General features: G+C 45.9%; 1 protein-coding gene and 1 non-coding gene across 5 annotated transcripts in view; both read right to left on the reverse strand.

Moving 5' to 3' along the window:
• Cldn10 (claudin 10) overlaps positions 1-1,242 on the reverse strand; it is an 89,931-nt gene extending 88,689 nt beyond the window's left edge. For 2 of the 4 annotated variants that reach the window (XM_032918024.1, XM_032918023.1), the window contains exon 1: positions 780-993. In XM_032918024.1, the coding sequence (XP_032773915.1) occupies positions 780-993 (214 nt within the window). Of the gene's footprint in view, positions 1-779 lie in introns of all 4 variants that reach the window. The other 2 variants (XM_032918022.1, XM_032918025.1) reach the window with 2 other exon arrangements.
• A 17,934-nt stretch (positions 1,243-19,176) lies between these two features.
• On the reverse strand, positions 19,177-19,310 carry LOC116914135. Its single transcript, XR_004389696.1, has one exon. It is a non-coding gene; the product is annotated as a small nucleolar RNA SNORA17 (small nucleolar RNA).
• Positions 19,311-21,378: the final 2,068 nt, after the last annotated feature.

The raw sequence follows: 21,378 nt of genomic DNA on the forward strand, positions 1-21,378 counted from the left end.
AAAAGTCCGTGTCTTGACAAGTCTTGGGGAGAGCTTTAACACTCTGAGCCTACATCACGCAGTGTATTTAACACTCTGAGCCTACGTCACGCAGTGTGTTTAACATTCGGAGCCTACGTCACGCAGTGTGTTTACAGAAGTGTACACTCTTCAGCAACAGAAGGCAGATGGGGATTATTAAGTTTTAAAGCAAGTGACAGTTGTTTCTCTGGAGGTCTCTAAAGTGTGAAAATGTCTTTAAAGCCAACAAACTGTCCTTCTAAAGACCCGTTGTTTGGAAGAGGAAAGATTACTCACAAATGAAAATCAAACAGAGGAAGCCAAAAGGACCATTCCTGGCACTTCCTTCCAATTGACAGTTACTTTACCACTAAACATGGTTATAAAAAAGAAAACCTGGAGACTACTATGACGCTGAATTGTTCCTTCCTTCAGAGTTTTCCTTCAAGAGGGAAATTCTAAACCAATAAAAGGCCTTTCAACCCAGGATAGAACCCCCATGAAAACGTCCCTGTGACTCATTGCATATTAAAATCAGGTCTTAAGCCAATGCACTTCCTACACATTAGAGTCTGGCATTAGCCAGGTCTATAAGACCCCAAGGTTATTCTTAATTTTCCTTCATCCAAACCAACAATTTAATTCTTTTAGCCACTAGAGACCCCATCCATCATGGGCAAGATGCGGAGTGAGCAGTCAGCTGCCGACAGCTTGCTGACGGAGCTCAGGAAGGGAAGGTAGCACTTTGCACCAGCCTCAAACACAGCTCTCATATTTACCTTCTACTTTGAAGATAGTGAAGTGCGGCCGGCAGTGGAAGGAGCCCAGGGCGTTACCTGCGCAGTTCATCCACAGACCCTGGTAAACCCAGGTGGCGGTTATCACGGACGATGCTCGGGTGGTCACTTTCCATTCATTGGATGTGGTGGCAGCGACAAGAGCACCAAACCCTCCAACTCCACACACCAGAGCTGAGATCTGCGCCCTGGACATGTTGCTCAGCCTTGCCTGCTGTCACAGTCCACACTGAATGCTTTGGTGGCCTAGGCATGCAGCCACTGGACAGGACTCCCACAAATGTTACAGCCCGCCCATGAGGGTGGGTGACAATTCTTCATACTTTGATGGCTCCAAGTATGGGAATTTAGGATTAAGTATAGTGAAGTAAGGGCATCTTAGCGATAGCCTAAATAATCTTTCTAATTCCCTACTGAGATACCAAAACTTTGTAGAGGAATTTTGAAGGTGTTGGTCCTGCAGATATTTTTTTGTTAGCACGGTGGTTAATGCTTAATTTTCTGTTAGCTCAAAGGTTAGCGAACCATGCAACGATCAGAAATTACAGAGTACGGATTATACAGTAACATTCAAAGGCTCCTCATTTGACCAATTTCTTTATATTTACATGTTGTCGAGGCTTTACCTAAATGGAGTCAGGCTGCACAGATTCTCCTGTAACCTCTTCAATCAGTGCCGCGTGTATGGATTTATTTGTGGCCATGGGTGTAGCTATCCCATCTGACAGCTGGGTGTATTATTTTAGTAAATGCTCACACCACAATTCCTCCACATTCTTAGAGATGGATATTGTTCCCTTTTCTCTCCTCAGTAATAAGTAGCCTCAGTCAAACATGTCGGTGAATTTTCTCTTGTGTCCCCGAGAGAGGATCCCCAGGGTGTATCTTAGAGGGTGACTTGCTGGAAACACATCTTCCTCGATGATTCTGAATTACCTTCCTGTGTAAAGCCAGCACACGTCAGTCACCACAATGAGTGAGTTCTCACTGTTCCGATTCCTAATACTTGGCGTGGTGGAGCTAACAGAATTTTAAAATTCTAGCCAACCTTATGACAATTTCAAAGGTTATATTATGATCACTAATTCATATTTGTCATTATAAATGAGGCTGGAAAGGGGTTGGGGATTTAACTCAGCGGTAGAGCACTTGCCTAGCAAGCGCAAGGCCCTGGGTTCAATCCCCAGCTCCGAAAAAAAAAAAAAAAAAAATGAGGCTGGAGTATCTGTTTTGTGCAATCACAAAACCGTGGTTTTAATCTGTCATGAAGGGTGACTTTTTTACTTGTTAATCTGGTGCATAGTTTAAGTTGTTCGTTTATTTTTCACTTTATAAATTTGGGATAGTAATCTTTTAATGTGATGCTGTAAATTTCTTTGTGGTTGGTGAATTATCTTTAGGTAGCCCTTTGAGAAAATCTTAACTTTTAAAATCTCCTCCCCTTCCCTCCCCCCCCCCCCCCCCCCCCCCCCCCCCCCCCCCCCCCCCCCCTCTCTCTCTCTCGGCACTTGTGTGATACATGTGGAGGTCAGAGGACAGCTATAGTGGTGGTCTCTATTTTCCACTTTTTAGGGATGGTGCTGCTTTGTCCCTGAATTCCCCAGACTAGCTTGCTTGTGAGCTCACAGGGATTCTCCTGTCTCTGTCTCCTTCCTCTGTACTTTTAAAGTTCTAGTTAATTCTTAAATAATCCAGAGTTGATCGATTCCTGTCTTGTGATTTGTGATGTATTTTACTTCTTGATAATGAAAGGCGAATTCTAAAATTTTTGTTATCAAGTAGCCCCTTTCTTCACTATGGATTTGCAACATTACCCCTGTCATATCCGGCTCTGACATTTGTGTGGCCCATTTCTGTATTCATCTCTTTTCTCCCCTTTGTTCATTCCACGTCATTCAATACACCTCCTTAAATACACAAGTTTTTATAAATATATTTGAAAGTTTTTTGGTGACCATCTTACTTTGCTTTTTTCTAATGCTCTTTGCTATTCTTTCTTTATTAAAATGAATGTATTGTTATGCGTGTGTACATGTGTACTGGAATGCTTATTGATTCTTAACTTTTTCTTCCGCATCTATTCGTCAATTGAAGAAAACACTACAAAATCGGATCTCCTTTCCATAAACAATATGTATAACACTGTGTATATGTTCATATAGTTATCCATTTTCTTTAGAGATGTGTTGTTGTTCATTTATTTGGTGTGTGTGTGTGTGTGTGTGTGTGTGCACACGTGTGTGTTAGTGTATGTGTGTTCATATCACCAGAGGGCAGAGGACAGAGGACAACTTTCTAGAAGTCAGTTCTCTTCTTCTACCTTGTATTTCTGTTGCTTTGTTGATGAGAGAAGCTCATTTTTCCTTATTATTCTATTTGTGTGTATGTGTGTATATACATGTGTGTATGTGTACATATGTGTATATATACAAATGAACATATATGTATGTTATACATATTGTTTATGAAAAGGAGATCCAATTTTGTGTATGTGTGTATATGTGTGTGCATGCATGTGTATCTGTGTACATGTATGTATGTGTACTTGTAAGTATGTGTGTACCTGTATATTATGTAAGTGTGTATATGTGTGTACCTGTGTGTATATGTATGTACATATGTGTATGTGTGTGCATGCATGGGTATCTGTGTGCATGTGTGTGCTTGTGTGTGTGTCTATGTGTGTATGTGTGTACATGCCTGCAACTTAGTGCATGTTCACAGGTATACACATGTATATATAGAGGTCAGAGGACAACTCTTAAGAGTTGGTGTTCTAGGGACCCTGCTAGATAGTGAGGCCCACATGTATGGGCTTCTGCCTGGGTTGTTTTGCCAGCCCTTATGTCTAATGTTTTTTAATTGGAAATCTTTTTTTAAAAACCTATATTTGAATTAATCAGAAGTTACATATTACTTGAATGGTCTAATGGTAAGACATTTTTAATTATATATATATACATATATATATATGTATATATATATAATTAATTTCTGTCATCATTCACCGTTCGAGGAGGACCTTGCAAACCTTGAACATTGGTAACACCCCACATGTGTAATTACTTGATTTCTATCTTATTTGACCTTTAACCCCAGGAATTGGGGTTTTAGCCTCACAAATGTCAACCCTCAACGCTGCCGCTGCCCTGTGAACCCTCAGTGCTGTTGCTGCTCTGTTTACGTTTTTTCTCTCTTTATCGCCCCCTACCTACCTCATCTACACATCCTGGTTTCATTTTCCTTCTTCCCAAAGCTCTTTCCTTTAACGAGGAGCCATTGGTTCTTAGTGTCTGTCGTATAACACCTTTATTATGTTTATTTTGGACATAACTTTTCTGAGTACGAACAAAATTCTCTTTCTACTGAAACTCTACTCAGTTTCCTCCATGCTCCTGTCAGATTCACTTCACCTTTGAACTCTCATATTTTTAGCATGTATCTTTTCAGTCAGATTACCCAGAGCCTCCCGACCTTGATACCTAATGGGTCTTATCGTCTATTTGATTATTTATCCCGACTGTCCCACCCTATCTGGCCACCCTGGACTGTGTTTAACAAGAGCCACCTCTGGGTGGTCCAGCTGGATTCTCCTCTGATGTCAACCTGACCGACTCAAGACGCTCACTTCCCGGAAGGATTAACTGAAAAGGGAGACCAACCCACAGGGGGAAAGGAGAAAGCCAGGAGAGTGCTAGCCCAGTACCAGCCCCTCCCTCCACCCACCAAAACTGTTCACCAAAACCAAATTCTCCTTTTGGTCTCCATGCACTTTCCCACTTTTCTCCACGAGTCGACCTTCTCCTTGCTTTTCATTCTCATACATCAATGCTGTGTCCAACTCTGACGCTGCCCCTCTCTCCTCTGCTCCAAAGACCCAGTGTGGGGTACCTATGCCTGTGCAATAACCTTCACTTTATTAATCTTATCAAGTGTCATAGAACCATATTTTTCTTTAGGAGTACACAGTTATGAGTAGATGGTATTTTAATTGAGTAATTTAATGACTTAACCCTACTTTCTTCTGTCTCTACCTTTGCTTTTGAGAAGTCGACATCAGATTAGTCATCTCTTTGTTCTTCCGTTTCTTCTTTGTCTGGTTATAAGAATCTTTTATCAGGGCTGGAGAGACAGCTTGGTGGTTAAGAGCGCGGGCTGTTCCCAGGCCTGGGTTCCATTCCCAGCACCCACACGGTGGCCCACAGCCCTCCAGTTCCGGAGAATCTGATGCCCTCTGTTGGCCTCTGTGGGTACTGCATGTATGTGGTGCATGTGTAATACATGAAGACAAAACACATCAAATCATCGAATAAAATAAATATAAATAAATCTGAGAGAGATATAGAGAAACACAGAGAGAGAGGGGAGAGGGAGGGAGGGAGAGAGAGAAAGAGAGAAAGAGAGAGAGAGAGGGAGAGAGAGAGAGAGAAAGAGAGAGAGAATGAATGAATGAATGAGAATGAAGAATGAATATCTCTTAGCCTTTGGACTTAGTAGTTTCACTTTTTTTTTACACCTTCCCCACATCCTTTTAAAATTCTTATTATCTTCTGGAATAGTTCCTGAGCCAGACCCCTCTAATGCTAGGAAATTCTGAAGTTAGAGATTTTCATGTTATTTAAAATCATAGGGCTGTGGATACAGTTAAGCACTTGTCTAGCTTGAGTGAGATTTTTAAAGGAGGTGGAAATATTAACTCCATGTTTCTTACAGTTGGTAAGATGCGAGAGAAAGATACTTTGGGTTAAATCTGTGTTGGAGAGCCTCTGTGAGTCCCAAGATTAGGGAGACCTAGACAGTGAGGAAGAGAACACTCAGAGGAAGAGGATTCCCCCCAGGCCTGACCTTTAATAGAGGAAAATCCATGATCTGGTGTATAGGTGGGGACCTTAGTAATGGCCTAGTACAAGAAACAGACAGTTGAAGGCTGGAGAGATGGCTCAGTGGTTGAGAGCACTGACTGCTCTTCCAGAGGTCCTGAGTTCAAATCCCAGCAACCACATGGTGGCTCACAACCATCTGTAATGAGATCTAATGCTCTCGTCTGGTGTGTCTATAGAGATACAGTGTACTTATAATAGATAGATAGATAGATAGATAGATAGATAGATAGATAGATAGATAGAAAGATAGATAGATAGATAAGAAAAGGAACAGACAGCCATGATGTAAGTTCCCCTGGGTACCCACAACCTGTGACAATTGGGATGGAGGGCTGTGGGCACTTTAGATGCAGGTTAAGTGAAGACTCCCTGCATAGTGTGGAAGGCGTAGTGTGAGAGTCCCAGGATGCCGTGCCTCTGATGTACTGATTGCATTCCCTATGGCCTTGGTGATTCAGCGGTAGATGGGGTGTCCGATGTATTCTATGCCAGAGGCGGAAGTGGCTGACTCTCGTGATGGAAACTCTAAAATCGAGTAACTCTAAAACAAACTTTAAAAGCCAAATCCCGGAACGTGGTTGCTGGATCACTTGATAGTCCTCTAGTTAGGACGATAATTCACAGCATAGTCCTGTGATTTGCAAAACCTTCTCATTACTTTCTTAATGGCTTAATTTATACCCCTTCCAGCTTACTTCATTCCCCTCTCTCTGTCTCTCTCTGTCTCTCTGTGTCTCTGTCTCTCTCTGTGTCTCTCTCTCTCTCTCTGTCTCTCTGTGTCTCTGTCTCTCTGTGTCTCTCTGTCTCTCTCTGTGTCTCTGTCTCTCTCTGTGTCTCTCTCTCTCTGTCTCTCTGTCTCTCTCTGTCTCTCTGTCTCTCTCTGTCTCTCTGTCTCTCTCCGTCTCTCTGTCTCTCTCCGTCTCTCTGTCTCTCTCTCTCTCTGTCTCTCTGTCTCTCTCCGTCTCTCTGTCTCTCTCCGTCTCTCTCTCTCTCTTTCTCTCCGTCTCTCTGTCTCTCTCTGTCTCTCTGTCTCTCTCCGTCTCTCTCCGTCTCTCCGTCTCTCTGTCTCTCTCTGTCTCTCTGTCTCTGTCTCTCTGTCTCTCTGTCTCTCTCTCTCTCTCTCTGTCTTTGTCTCCCCCCCACCCCACCCCTGCCCCAGGCTGGCCTCTAAGTCTCTTTCTATAGCCCAGGCTGGACTTCAGGCTGCAGTGCCTGCCTCCGTCTTCCTAGCTATGATACAGCAGATATGTGAGCCGCCACCCTGTCTGGCTTCACTTTCATTTCCTACGTGGGATTTGTTCGTTTATTTGGAGTTCGCTGTACTCCCTTAACTTACTGTTCCTGTCTCTCCCATGACCATCAGACTCCCTTCCCATTACCGGAACTCTGCCTAGATCTGTTTTCTCGTTTGTCTTATGCTTCAACCCCGTCCAACAACCCCCATCTCTTCCTTTCTGCACGTAGCATCCTGGGGGAGTTTCTCAGATATACATCCTAATATATTACGTTTCTATTCATCCATATTCAGTCTTCTGGCATCAGAAGTTATAGCTTTTTTCCAAATCTGTTTTGTCCTGAGAAATGATCTCACTGTGTAGCCCAGGCTGGCCTTGAACCCACGATCCTGAGCTTCCTGTTATTGGCATTGTGGGCATTTGCCCGCATACCTTGTATTCAGGAGCACTGTGGAGCCCAAACCATAAGGGTCATGTTTCTTACCGTCACTCAGAGGAATGGTGTGACAATAGTATGGAGACGTGAAACATTACTTCAAGAGTTTCCTATTGTGATCTTTGCTCTGGGGTGGAAACAGCGTCATGCAGCCTTGCTCCAGCTTTGACCAGCGCTGACTCTGTAGCCAGGCTTCCTTCATGAGCTCTCAGTGCCTCTAGATGACAGGAGTCTCTCAGACATGCATCGTCTACGGGCTTGCGGTTTTGGCTAGGCTGCCTGGCCAACAAGCCCTTAGGGTTTACCTGTCACCCCAGACCCCCGGCATGCTAAGGTTACACACACACTGCCCTGCTGAGGTTACACACACACTGCCCTGTTGAGGTTACACACACACTGCCTGTTGAGGTTACACACACACTGGTGTGCTGGAGTGGTGTATGTGTGTGGTGTGTGGGGAAGGTGTATGTGTCTGTGGTATGCTATGGTGTGTGTGTGTGTAGTATGTGAGTGTGTTTGGTATGTGTGTATGTAATGTGCTATAGTGTGGTGTGTGTGCATGTGTGTGCATGTGTGTATATAGTGTGGTGTGGTGTAAGTGCATGTATATGGTGTGTGTGTATGGTGTGGGACTGTATGTATGTGTGATATTCTGTGATGTGTGTGTGCATGCATGTGGTGTGTGTGTGTGAGTTAGTGTGTTTGGTATACGTGAGTGTGTGTATGTCTGTATGTAGTGTGGTGTGGTGTGCGTGCATGTGTGTGGGTGCTGGGGAGGTCTGTGTAGAATCCCTCCTCTCATAGTATCCAGCCAGACTTTGTTCACCGTCTCAGTGTGAAAATTACTAAGAGATCAAATTTTAAATATTTTTGATGCCCTATCCTGTTTTCTGGAACTCAAAAGGTAATTGTGGGGCAATCAATTGATGTCTAATCACAGGAAAAAAATAAAAGGGGAAAGAATTAAACAAGGGAATAACATTAAACTTTAATGTCTAAATTACAGAACACAGTCCTTTAAGTTCACAGTGCGGGGCTGGAGGGCACTGTAAGTTAATTACAGGTTTCCTCTGAAGGACAGGGAAACCTGCAAGCTTTTACGCGTTAGAACTTTTTATTGTATCACAGCAAAGAGACCATGAACGTCTGAGGTGGTGGAAATGCCAGTTACCCTAATCTAATCCTCCTCATCATCATGCCCTGCCATGTAAATACACGAAATCACTCAGTGTTAGTTAAAAATAAAAATAAACTCCAGGCGGAGGCAGCACACGCCTGAGATATTACCTTGGAAGACATACACAGGAGCATCAGGAGTTCAAAGCCAGCCTCGACTACCAAGCAAGCTTGGGGCCAGCCTGGGCTTCAGGAAGCAGATGCAGAAGTTTGCTCTCTACAGGTGGTAATGGAAAGAAACCCATGGTGAGGATTGCAAGTTGCTCAGATACGTTACAGTGAGAACAGATTTAAAGAGTTAAAAAGAGCGTCAGAGTTAAAGTGGAGAGGCTGGGGCTAACAGAGAAACCAAGACACCAAGCAGAGACATCAGAAGGACTGGGCTCTGACCCTTCCCACAGCCCCTGAACATGCACAGTCAGGCCCTGCCGGCCCCCCATACCCTTGCTCCTTGTGCAGCTAGTAATGAACAGAGTGCAGACTGTGTCGAAGAAAGCCTTGGGCTACTTTAGAAAGAGACCCCAGACCATGACCAGACAAGGAGCTAACTAACGAAAAACCCAAGCTACTTCTCAGTAGCTGTGGAAGCAGAGACTTTAGTTAATTAATAGTACGGAGGCACTCGCAGGGTCAGAGACCGGCCAAGCCGCTAACAGCTAGCAGACAGTCAAAGTCAATGACTAACAAAGCCTGAGTCAGAGGTGGGGCGGGGCTTCAGCCACCCCCGAGTGGGCGGCACGTGGACAGAGTATGGTCATTTTCCTGGGTGGGCAAGGAAGATGTGAACACAGGGTGTGGGCCCTCCATTGGTGTGGTCCATGACAGCCACAGTGAAAGAACGTGTCTCACGGCCATCACCTCAGCCTCTGTCTAGTTCCTACCATAGCTGTGCAAAACCTCTAGACAAGAGAGTTCAAAGGCTTCCCCTCTGTGGGAGCCCTCGACCTTCTCAGAGGCTTTCCTCCTTTTCTCACATTTCTCGCTCTCTGTCCTTCTCCTTAGCAAAGCTTCTGCTTTGGTTATTTCTACAAATGGTCAGTTTTACTCTCTGGTGTGAGACTGAACTTGAGACCCACTGCTCCAGGTTGATCTTTAGTGACGAAGTTTCCAGTATCTTAGTTGGGTCAACCACAACTAGGGCAAGAACGATTCCATCTCACATACATACTCTCATGCACACAAACACACACACACACACACACACACACACACACACACAAACATACACACACACTTACACATAGCACTCATACAAACATACACACTCATACAAACACATATACATACTCATACAGACACACATTCATACAAACACACAAGCAAAACATACATACACACATACAAACACACAAATACACAAATACAAACACACCTAAATCAAGCACACACCACAAACACACATACAAACACATACACACAAACATACCCACACATACAAACACACACATACAGACACACTTATACACATACACAAACACAACACACACACATAAAACACACACAAAAACAAACATACAAATATACACTCACACACACATACATACAAACACACATACTCACAAACATGCAAATACACACACACATACAAACACACACACACACACACACACACACACACACACACACACACTCCTGTATAAAGTTATTTCAGGAGCAGAGGATACAGTTCAGATGATAGAGTGATCACAGAACTAATGAAGCCCTGGGTCCAGTCCCAACCAGCACTGAATAACCTGGGGCAGGAATACATGCCTGTAATCCTAGTGCTTGGAGGTGGAGGCAGGGGGATAAGGAATTTGAAGTCATTGTTGGATGCTGTGAGTCCGAAGACAGTTTGGGCTGCATGAGGTGTCATCTCAACAGAAGTTTTTTTTCTTTGTTTTGTAATATGTATAGGTGCACTGGGGAGCGTGTGTATGTGAATGCAGGTGTTTGTGGAGGCCAGAAGGGTCTCCTGCGTCTGCAGTTACAGTGGTTGTGAGCCACCTGATGTGTGGGGGCTGGGAACCAAACTTGGGTTCTCTGCAAGAGCAGTATGCTCTCCTAACTGCTAAGCCATCTCTCCTGTCCCTCAAAAATAGACAAAAAACATCTTCTGATGTCACAGATATCTCTTTTATATTTTAGTAGGAATTATAATTACATATTAACCTGTGGAGCCCAAACAAGCAAAATCATTATCATACAGTCCAGATTTCAGCAGAGTGCCTGCATCCGGGATCCCCTCACACAGGTAGACAAGTGGCTCCCACCTTTTCAGTTTCTGGGGGTGGTGGAGAGTGAAGGAAACTGGCTGTGTCTTACAACTCCCAACCCCCCCCACACACACACACACGCACAGATTCAGCAAGTGTCATGCTCCTGTCCTGGAGCTCACACTGCCACCTGTCTGTGCACAAGAGCCAGTGCTAGCCCTGGGCAACCAAGTCGGCAGGATAGGTTGGGAGAGGGCAGGCCAAAGCTGGGTAAGGCTTCACGTGATCAGCAATGCTCAGAGGTTAGCAATAGAGGGCACACCACACTTCCCTGGTCAGTGCTGTATGTACTCAGACTGTCCCTCTCTAGATCCACACTTTCCTGCCTTCCAGCATTTGTGCTCTGCCTTTCCAATCTATGTGGGTCCTCCTTTCCTTTTACCTCCCTTCCTTTCCCCCTCCTTCCTTCTTTCCTTCCTTCCCTTCCTCCTCCCTTCTTTCCTTCCTTTCTTGTTTTCTTCCTTCCTTCCTTCTTTCCTTCCTTCTTTCTTTCCTGCTCCCTTCCTTCTTTCTTCTTCCTTCCTTCCTTTCCTTTTTTCTCTCTTTCCTTCCTCTTCCTTCCCTCTTTCTAACTCCCCTTTCTCCTTCTTCTTCCTCCTCCTCCTTGTCCTCCTCCTCTTCTTCTTTTTCTTCTCCTTCTCCTTCTCCTTCCTTTCTTCTCCTTCTCCTTCCTTTCTTCTTCTTCTTCTTCTTCTTCTTCTTCTTCTTCTTCTTCTTCTTCTTCTTCTTCTTCTTCTTCTTCTTCTTCTTCTTCTTCTTCTTCTCCTCCTCCTCCTCCTCCTCCTCCTCCTCCTCCTCCTCCTCCTCCTCCTCCTCCTCCTCCTCCTCCTCCTCCTCCTCCTCCTCCTTCTTCTTCTCCCTCATTTCTGGCTTCTTGACAGATGTCAGGCTATCACAGGCTTGATTCAGTATCCTCTGTGCATGTGAAGCTGCTATCTAATTTGTTCCCTGTTGTGGCCTCTCCATACCCCTCACTCATTGCCTCCCACCCACAACCCAAGCACATGATACTGTACTCACCTCACCTCCCTTTGCTCCTCATCACCTTCCTTGTTGTGACAAAAAGCAACCTAATCTGGGAAGGATGTATTCAACTGTCTGTTGCATGGGGTGCTGTCCACAGGAATATGCCCGGTTCTGGCCAAAAGTTACTGCTTTCAGAGTAGGGGAAGCCAGAGCAAGGCAAGCTGCCAGGACTCTTCCGTGGCCACTGCTGCCCTGGAGTTGGTGGCCAGCATCAGGAAAGCTTTGGGAGAGAATACTCTTCTCTGTTACGGCTCGGCTCGATGAGACAGGCACTCTCAAAAGATCTTTGGTGAAATAACTCACACACTTCATTCTTTGTGGTTGGGACCTTATCAACATTTGGGGGGAAGTTAGGATCTAGAGGCAGATGCTTTCTATTGGCTTGGTCTGAGATGTGAAGGATGCCTCATCTGCACGTGGAAGGGCTGTAGGTGTTGTCCCCATGTGACTGGTTGTCACAGTCCTGTCAATGGGATGCTGTGGTCACGCACATGTTCCAGGACAGGAACCTGGTCGGAGGTAGATTTAAATGCCTACCATACTCAATTATGAGAATCTCCAGGGTTCCTGAATCTGTTTGACCTTACCAGATTTTCTGTCTGGTGGCACAGTTCACTGCCCCACATTCAGCTCCATCATGGCAGAGGGAGAAGGCATGGCGGCAGGACTGTGAGGGAGCTGGCCACACTGTGTCCACAGCCAGGACACAGTGAGAGGTGGACAAGGGTACTCAGCTTGCTTCTCCCGCCTTTCCTTTCCATCCGGTCTGAGCCTGAGCCCACGTCACAGGTTGTTGTCACCCACCGCTGTCACACACCTTCCCTCCTCAGATGAACGTTTCTGAGAACAGCCTTCCAGACAGGCCCAGAGTCGTGTCTCTAAACCCTAACAAACTGACCGTGAGCACTGACCCCCATACCTGCCTTCATCAGAAACATGCATGCTCACTCAGTGGGCATGTTTCATTCATTTATAGAATGATATTATGTCACAGGTCTCAGTCTGGCTTGTGTTTCCTTGGCTCTATGTGGTTTTTTTTAAAAAAAGATTTATTTACTATTATATATAAGTACACTGTGGCTGTCTTAGTCACACCAGAAGAGGGCATCAGATCTCATTACAGATGGTTGTGAGCCACCATGTGGTTGCTGGGATTTGAACTCAGGACTTCAGGAAGAGCAGTCAGTGTTCTTAACCACTGAGCCATCTCTCCAGCCCTCTATATGCTTTTAAGACTTGGCTTTTCTATGCTACTTTGTTTTCAGGTAACAAGAAATTACTGTGCTAGAAGATACAATATGTTCCATGGTGAACACCCATCAGTTTATATATATATATGTGTGTGTGTGTGTGTGTGTGTGTGTATGTATATATATATATATATATATATATATATATATATATAGGAATGATTCTAACTTCCCCTCCATGAACTCTCCGAACTCATTCACATATATATGTATACACACACATACATAGATATAGGTGGTACAGATATAGATGACATAAATAGATATGAATGATATAAATTTCTAGGCCTCGGGTCTGTATTCCCTGCATTTAATTCATCACATTGCCGCTGCACTGCTCTTGTCTCTAGCCTCAGAGCACAGACATTTCTCTATAGACTCCTCTCTATCAACACTTAGAATTAAGGCAGCTTCCAACGTTTCGTTGCTCTAATCGGTGTAAAGGAATATTGCTGCTTCAGTCCACACCCATCTGAAGACTGGAACTGGGTGTCTGTTGTACTTTAATCCTTTAGTTTACGTCTTCTGCTCTTGCCCATTTTCTTCGGCTGGATTTCTTGTTGCAGGTACTCGAGCATCCTGAATGTCTGGAGTGAAATACCCTTATCAGCTGTGGCTGTTTCAGAGTTCCCCTCCAAATTTGCGCCTGCCTCTGGGGTTCTTTAATTCCGATGGAGCCAAATTCCTCGGTGCTCTGTGCTTCTCAAATTCTGTTTAAGAACTCTTTTCTTCCTGTAGGACATCAGGACTTCCTGTGTTTTCCTTCATCGTCTGCATAGTAATGTTTACTAAAGTGTGTACGGTATCAGCCAGTTGGAACTAGGTGATATTCTGTACCAGAGCAGTGGGAGAAGACATTAATTTCAGGAACTCTACCATGAGCAGATCTCCTGGCCTTGGCATAGCTGGCATTTGTGATCAAGCAGTGTTTTAGAGTATCTGTGTGCTACAGAGTATCTCTATGTTAGAGAGTAACTGTGTGTTACAGGGTATCTGTGTTACAGAGTATATCTGTGTCCTACAGATTATCTGTGTGTTACAGAGTATGTCTGTGTGTTACAGAGTAGATTATCTGTGTGCTAGAGAGTATCTGTGTGCTACAGAGTATTTGTCACTCATCTCTGCTCAATGTCAGCAGCATCCTTCCACTCCAACAGCCACATCAGGCTGTCTACATGTTACAGGATTACATCATTTAGGATCACTGGTTTATGAGTCCACATGAGAGAACACATGGACTCAAGGTCCCATCTGCAAGTCATGGGGATGAGGTCTTTGAACACAGAGGTTTAGAGAAGGGGGAAAAGCTATCAGCAATGCATCATTCTACAGTAGGAGAGGCAATGCTGGAGCCATACTCTCTCCCAGCCCTCTATCAGGGGCAGCAGCCTTGCCATGAGGGGTTGCTTTCCAGGCAGAGATCCAGACAGAGAAGATGGAGAGTGGGCTGGGGCGGGGCAAACCAAAGATATCAAGGCAGTGCTTGATATTGACAGCCAGTTTGATGGGACTTAGAATCATCAACGGAAGAAGTCTCTGGGCACATCTGTGAGGGATTATTAGATTAATCTAGTGTGTGGGCAGCAGCATTCCTGGGCTGGGAGCTCCGAATAAAGTAGAGACAGTGAGCAGAGCACGGTAACCATTGCTCCCGACTTCCTGATTATAGACACATCGTTACAGCCATCTCCAGCTCCTCCCTATTGTGAAGGACTGAACCCTGGAACCATGAGCCCAAATAAACTTTCTTAAGTGGTTGTACTCATGTATTTTATCATGGAGATGAAACAAGCAGCTAGCCCACTAGTACGACCCCCAAAACTCATTTGTGGTGAAAGTGGTTACAGAGCTGAACTGAACACATAATTATCTGCAGAAATGCCAAGGGTTGCAACAGGCTGCACAAGACACACTTGGAGCATGTGTAGCATGGATGTCACATAGACCAGATCCACTTTCCCCAAATTTAGAAGTTTTGATTTCCAAAAGACAGCTGTCTCCATACATCCCTGGCATGCGGCTGTGCATGTACACTTTCACGTGGTCTTAAGTGCACAGTAGCATGTCCTTGCGTAATATGCACTACAGGTGCCATTTTATTTGTGCTCATTCCATGGACCAGTGTCCTGTACAATACCTAAAACTCAATCCTCCTTCTCTCAGGACTCTCTGTGACTTCCGTCCTGTACTAAGCTATCATGGGATTTTCTTTCTAGTCTATTTCTTTAATCCATTCATTTATTTAACTGCCAATACCATATGATTTTTTAAGAACTATTACTTTCACTACTTGATATTCCCTAATATCTGACAAATAAGCCCCACCTTTGTTCTTTTTTATATACAATGTTTTACTGCTGGTTTTAGCAAAAAGACTTTGTATAGATATGAGGTTTTTAAACAAGAAATTTCAGGGTTGGGGATTTAGCTCAGTGGTAGAGCGCTTGCCTAGGAAGCACAAGGCCCTGGGTTCGGTCCCCAGCTCCGAAAAAAAAAAAAAGAACAAAAAAAAAAAACAAGAAATTTCAAGAAATCTGATGACTCTTACATACACTGCTAGTAGAACTAATGTGTTATAGGATGCTTTATTGCAGGTAAGAAATATAATTTTTGTTTTCTGTGTGGGAAATATAATCTATGATATTAATAATACTTGTATCAAAGCTGGCATGTGCATGGCCTTTATGTTCATTCATTAATGCACTTTGAAACCACAGCACCAATCTTTTTTTTTAAAGATTTATTTTATTTATTTCATGTATATGAGTACACTGTAGACACAACAGAAAGGGACATCAGCTCCCATTACAGATGGTTGTGAGCCACCATGTGGTTGCTGGGAATTGAACTCAGGACCTCTGCAAGGACAGCCAGTGCTCCTAACCACTGAGCCATCTCTCCAGCCACAGCACCAATCTTTTTCCTGATTGAATCTCGTGTTTACTTCACTGTCTGCCCGCCAATCTGTCTTCTATCTGTCTCTACCATCTACCAATTATTTATCTCCCGTCTGTTACCTATCAGACCATCTTCTGTCATTTGTCTCCTCCCATCCTCATTTCTTACGCTGCCTCTGGCCTGTTCTCCACACTCACGAGACCCTGCCACCCTCCAGCTCATGAGCCACTCTCATCCCCCCCCTGCCAAACCATCCTCTTACATATGCTATACAGTGAAAAACACCAAACTGCTGGCCTGTGGTGGTGGTGGTGGTGGTGGTGGTGGTGGTGGTGGTGGTGTTGTGTGTGTGTTTGTGTGTGTGTGTGTGTGTGTTTCCATGTCCATGGAGGCCCAAAGACGGTGTCAATCACCTGTGTTAGAGCTATAGGTAGTTGTGAACCTATAACCAAGACTGGACTTTGGTGTCGGGAAATAAACTCAGGTCCTCCGGAAGATCTGCAAGCACTTTGAACACTGAGGCATCTTTCTAGCCTGAAAGTTGATCTTTTGATTATGCACAGACTTAGATTTTAAAAACTCATCTTAAGCCCTTTGCTCAAGATACACCATGGGCCTCTGCCATGTCTCAGTGTGGGAAACTGCTTGTTGCACAGGCCTGGCAACTTGAGTCCAATCCCCTAGACCATAACCAATGGAAAAAAACAAAATAAGACAGAAAAGTCCCCAAACCATCGTAGACACAGTGGCTCACACCTGTAATCTAAACATTCTTCCAGGGAGATGGGAGGTGGAGTCAGACTTGCCTAGGAGATACACAGCACAGCAGCAGAAGCAAGAAGAGACCCTGTGTGAACAATGCTACCTTCCGACTACCGTAATACACTACAGGGCATGTGCACCTCCCTGCTAAAATTTTAAAAAGTACACAAGTAATATTATATCATCGGCTCCCCTTGAGTCAAGAACTCTGCCTGAGACAGGTGGTCTATGCGTTCCTATAGTCTTCTCTGGAAGTGGGGGCATGAAGAATCAGAAGTTCATGGTCACTCTTGGCTACACAGTGAGTTAGAGGTCAGCCTGTCTTTAAAGAAAGACATCTGCCTAGGGGTTTAGCTTGGTGTAGAGGACTTTCATAGCATGGAAGAGGCCTGGCTTGTATTTCCGGTGCTGTGAGGATAGCAGGAGTCAGATTGAGAAAATAGTTAGTTGCTGACTAGGGGTACATGAGGGAAGGAAGAGTGTTGTCTGAGTTCCTTCAAGTCTAAGTCTCTCTCTCTCTCTCTCTCTCTCTCTCTCTCTCTCTCTCTCTCTCCCTCCCCCCTCTCTCTTTCTCCCTCTCTCTCTTTCTCAACTTTTTCTTAACTCTTTGTGAATTTCACATCATGCACCCCAATCCTACTCATCTCCCCCTACCCCTATACCTACCCTCCACCCTTGCAACCTCCTCCCACAACAAAGAAAAAGCTCACCGTGGAAGCTGTACTGTGTCACAGTGTGCCCCACGGGTATACACTCCTTCATCCACAGGTCTTTGCTTGCAGATGTTCATTGCATGAGTCATTGATCTGGTACAAGGCCTCTGGCTTCTGCTACTCTAGAATTACAGGGCCCTCACCGGGACTCCCCTCTGATATCCTTTATTGCCCTGTGCCGTGGACCTCTTGTAGTTTGGGATCTGGAGGACAGGCCCATCCATGCACTGCAGCAGTTCGCTGATGGGATAGATGCTGGGGTGAGCCTATTCAAAGCCCTGGATCTGAGCCTGAGAGGTCTCTGGCCTGGTCAGCCTGCTCTCCCAGACCCACCTCACAGGGCCGAGCTCTCCTGCCTTGCCATAGCCAGCCTGTCCAATGCCACAGACAGCAATGGGCAGAGTCAACTCTCCCTCAAAAATACCCCCAGGGCAGGCTCATCTGCAGCCGCTGCAAGCAGAACCAGCTCTGCCTGTGATGCGCAGGGCCCACTCCCCTGAGTGTTGGAGCTGGCAAGAGATATGGCCAGCTCTATTCTCATGATCCCAGGGCCAGCTCTCCTGCCTCCCATAGGTGTTGAGGGACGAAGGAGGGGAGGAGGGCGTCTCTCCTTCACCTGCACCATTACAGAGCAGACAAGAGGCCGGGCCGGCTCTCCTATGTTTCAAGGCCAGCTCATGGGCTACCCACACCGGGGCCAGCTCTACTGGGCTGCTCAGGTAAGGTGTAGCTCTTTCCCGATGCTGCAGCTGATGAGAGGCAAGGCCAGCTCTTCTGCTCTCAAGAGCCTGGGATCAGCCCTCCTGCCTACCTTAAACGGGAAGGCGTAAGGCAGGGGGCGTCTCTCCCTTGCCCAGCCGACAACTGGAGGGCCAGCCTTCCCACACCTCCACCAGGGTCAGCTCTACTGTGCTGCCCTCGGAGGTGCAGGGCCTGCTGTCCTGAGTACTGCAGTTCGTGAGGGACAGGGGCAATTCTCCTGCTCTCATGACCCCAGGGTCTGGACTGCCACCTGTGGCGGGTGGCAAGGGGAGAAGAGGTAGAAGGGTATCTTTCCCTTGTCCATGATGAGTGGCAGAGCCAGCTCTCTCATTCTCATGCCCTCTGGGCTGGCTTACCAGCAACCTTCAGTCAGGGCCAGCTCTACTGTGCTCCCTGGGCAATGTGTGTGGGTCACTCCCCTGAGTACTGCAGCTGGCTAGGGGTGAGGTCAGCTCTCCTGCTGTCAGGCCCCCTGGCCAGCTCTCCCCCACCGCACCCAGGCAAGGGGTGAGGCCAGTTCTGCACAGTTCTCAGACATCAACATGTCCTCAGGAGAAAACCTAGTCCAGGGATGCCCAGACCCTTGGTGGTAACAGATCCCTGATGCCGTGGGACCACAGACCCAGATGTGGCCCCCAGGGTCAGCACAGCTCAGGACCCCACCACGATCCCAGGAGCCATCACTGGCTACTCATGTGAGGCTGATCCTCACTACTTCCAATCCTCCAGTTCTGCCTCTCTTCATTGTGCCCACATCCTTCTGTTTCTCTTTCTCGTCTACCTCTCCACCACTTACTTGCTCTTGTTAGTGATGCCTGGCGTCTCTGAGTGTCTGGGGTCCTCTTAGGAGTGGTCTCAGGAGTGCTATACTCCATGTATGCATTATGCCTACATGGGGCTGGACATGCTCAGATTGTGGCCCCATTGGGTGGTCATCTGTCTCAGGCTTGCTCCCCACCCCTGGAGCCAGTCTGGGCATTCCCATTGCCAGACAGATGGTCCTCTCGGGCTAGCTCCCTGTGCAGTCGCTGAGTGCAGACACAGCCTCTCTCCTCTCTGCCACCTACTGGCACCCTTGGGACACAGCAGCCACCCCTGCAAGGCCTGTAGGGGCAGCTCCTTCAATTCTGTTAAGGGCACAAGTTCCGAGATGAGGTTTCCTGCTTAGCCGCCGTAATGCTCCCACTGGGAGGTACGGCTGTGGTACATCTTCATCTGAATATTATTGTAATGTAGTCAGAAGCTACAATTATAGTTTTCCTGTATAGTTATAAACCACACGGACTTGCCAGCTGTGTTTGCACCTTGGCATCGTCACGTCTAAGTGGCTTTCAAAACAAATATAATGGACTCATTACAGACGGAAAATTCAAAGGAGTTCTGTAAACGCAACCAGTGTCAGGCTAGATCAATGAGGCAAACGAATCCAAGATTGTACTTGCATTAAAAAATAATGATAATTAAGAAAACCCTGCCAAGTTGCCATCAACGTTGACAATAAACAATCTGACACATGTACCAGGCACACAGAGGAACCAGGGTGCAGGCTGACTGGAAGTCAATCGTCCAGTAGGTCCTTGCTTCCTGTTCTCAAGTTGGTTATCTGGCATTGGGAGCGCTGAACCGAGTTGCCTGGGTCTGCTTTTATTTGGGAGGGAGATGCTCAAGCCTTTCTACTTAAAAGTAGAAAATAGTAGTTTGAACAGTCTCATTAGACAATATGCTGGGTAAGACTTCGATTAGGCCCAGACAGGGGTGAGCTCCACAGTTCTCTCGATGTGTGCTGTTGCCCCTTCCGCCCTGGATGCACCATGCAGAGTCCCTTTCATGGGCTCTGGTATATTTCTTCCCTGTTTCCTCAGCAGGTGAATGGGAGCCAGGGAGACTTGCTGATGCATCACGATAGACTGGCAGCCAGTGCTCGTCCTCAGATCCCAATTAACTCTCTTACCTGATGCTCCTGAGGTGAGAAAACAAAGCAACACAAGGATTTATTACACTCACAATTTGAGGGCACAGTCTCTAAGGGTGGGTAGGGACATCACAGTAGGAAGAAGAGCTTGAGGGGCAGCTGGCTACACTGTGCCTACACACACACTGCATCATCTATGCACACACATCTGTGCACACACATCTGTGCACACACATCTGTGCACACACACTGCATTATCTGTGCATACACTGCACCTGTGCACACACTGCATCTGTACATACACAGCATCATCTTTGCACACACTGTGTCTGTATCTGTCTGTGCACACACTGCATCATCTGTGCACACACATCTGTGCACACACTGCATCTGTGCACATACTGTGCACACACTGCATCATCTGTGCACACACATTTGTGCATACACTGCATCATCTGTGCACACACTGCATCTGTGCACACACTGCAACTGCACCTGTGTACACACTGCATCCATGTACACACTGTACCTGTGCACACACTGTACCTGTGCACACTCATCTGTCTCACACTGCGTCTGTGCATACACTGTCTGCACACACTGCATTTGTGCACACACAGGGAGATGAATGATAGTGCAGTACTCACTTTCTCCTGGTGTCCAGTGTTGGACCCAGCCTGTGAGAGGGTGCAGTCTACAACAGGTGGGCTTTCCTACTTCAGCTCAGTCTAGAAACTCCCTCAGAGCTATGACCAGAGGCTTGTCTTTTAAACGACTCTAAACTTGTTGAGTTGACAATCAAGTTAACCTTCACAAACTGCCACAGAGCAGAAGTCAGTGGGGCTGACTGCAGGACGCAGTGAGAGACACTCCTGACCCTGCTCCTCAGGCTCACCCATACACAGCTTTTCTTTATTGTAAAATCCTGCAGGATGTTTGACCACACTGTGAACCCCAAGATCGTGTTATTTAGTGGAAAAACCTGTTTCTAGTTGTGGTGTGGCTCAGCCTTAGCACATGCCTTTAATCCTAAACAATGAAGGTAAAGTTAGTTTGTAGAAGGAAGCAGCCATGTTTAAAAGTGATGTCTAATTGAGTGGCAGACAAAGTGACGAATCAGAGAAAGATTTGACAGAACAGGATATGCCCGACTCTCAGAGAATGGAGAAAAAAGAGAAGTTACTTAAGAGAGAATAAAAAAGGGGAATGCAGTTTTACCAGGAGAGTTTTTACAGAGACAGGTTGGTGAGAGGTGGAGAAAGAATGAGACGGA

This window comes from Rattus rattus, chromosome 12, assembly GCF_011064425.1.
Source record: "Rattus rattus isolate New Zealand chromosome 12, Rrattus_CSIRO_v1, whole genome shotgun sequence".
NCBI classification, from domain to species: domain Eukaryota; kingdom Metazoa; phylum Chordata; class Mammalia; order Rodentia; family Muridae; genus Rattus; species Rattus rattus.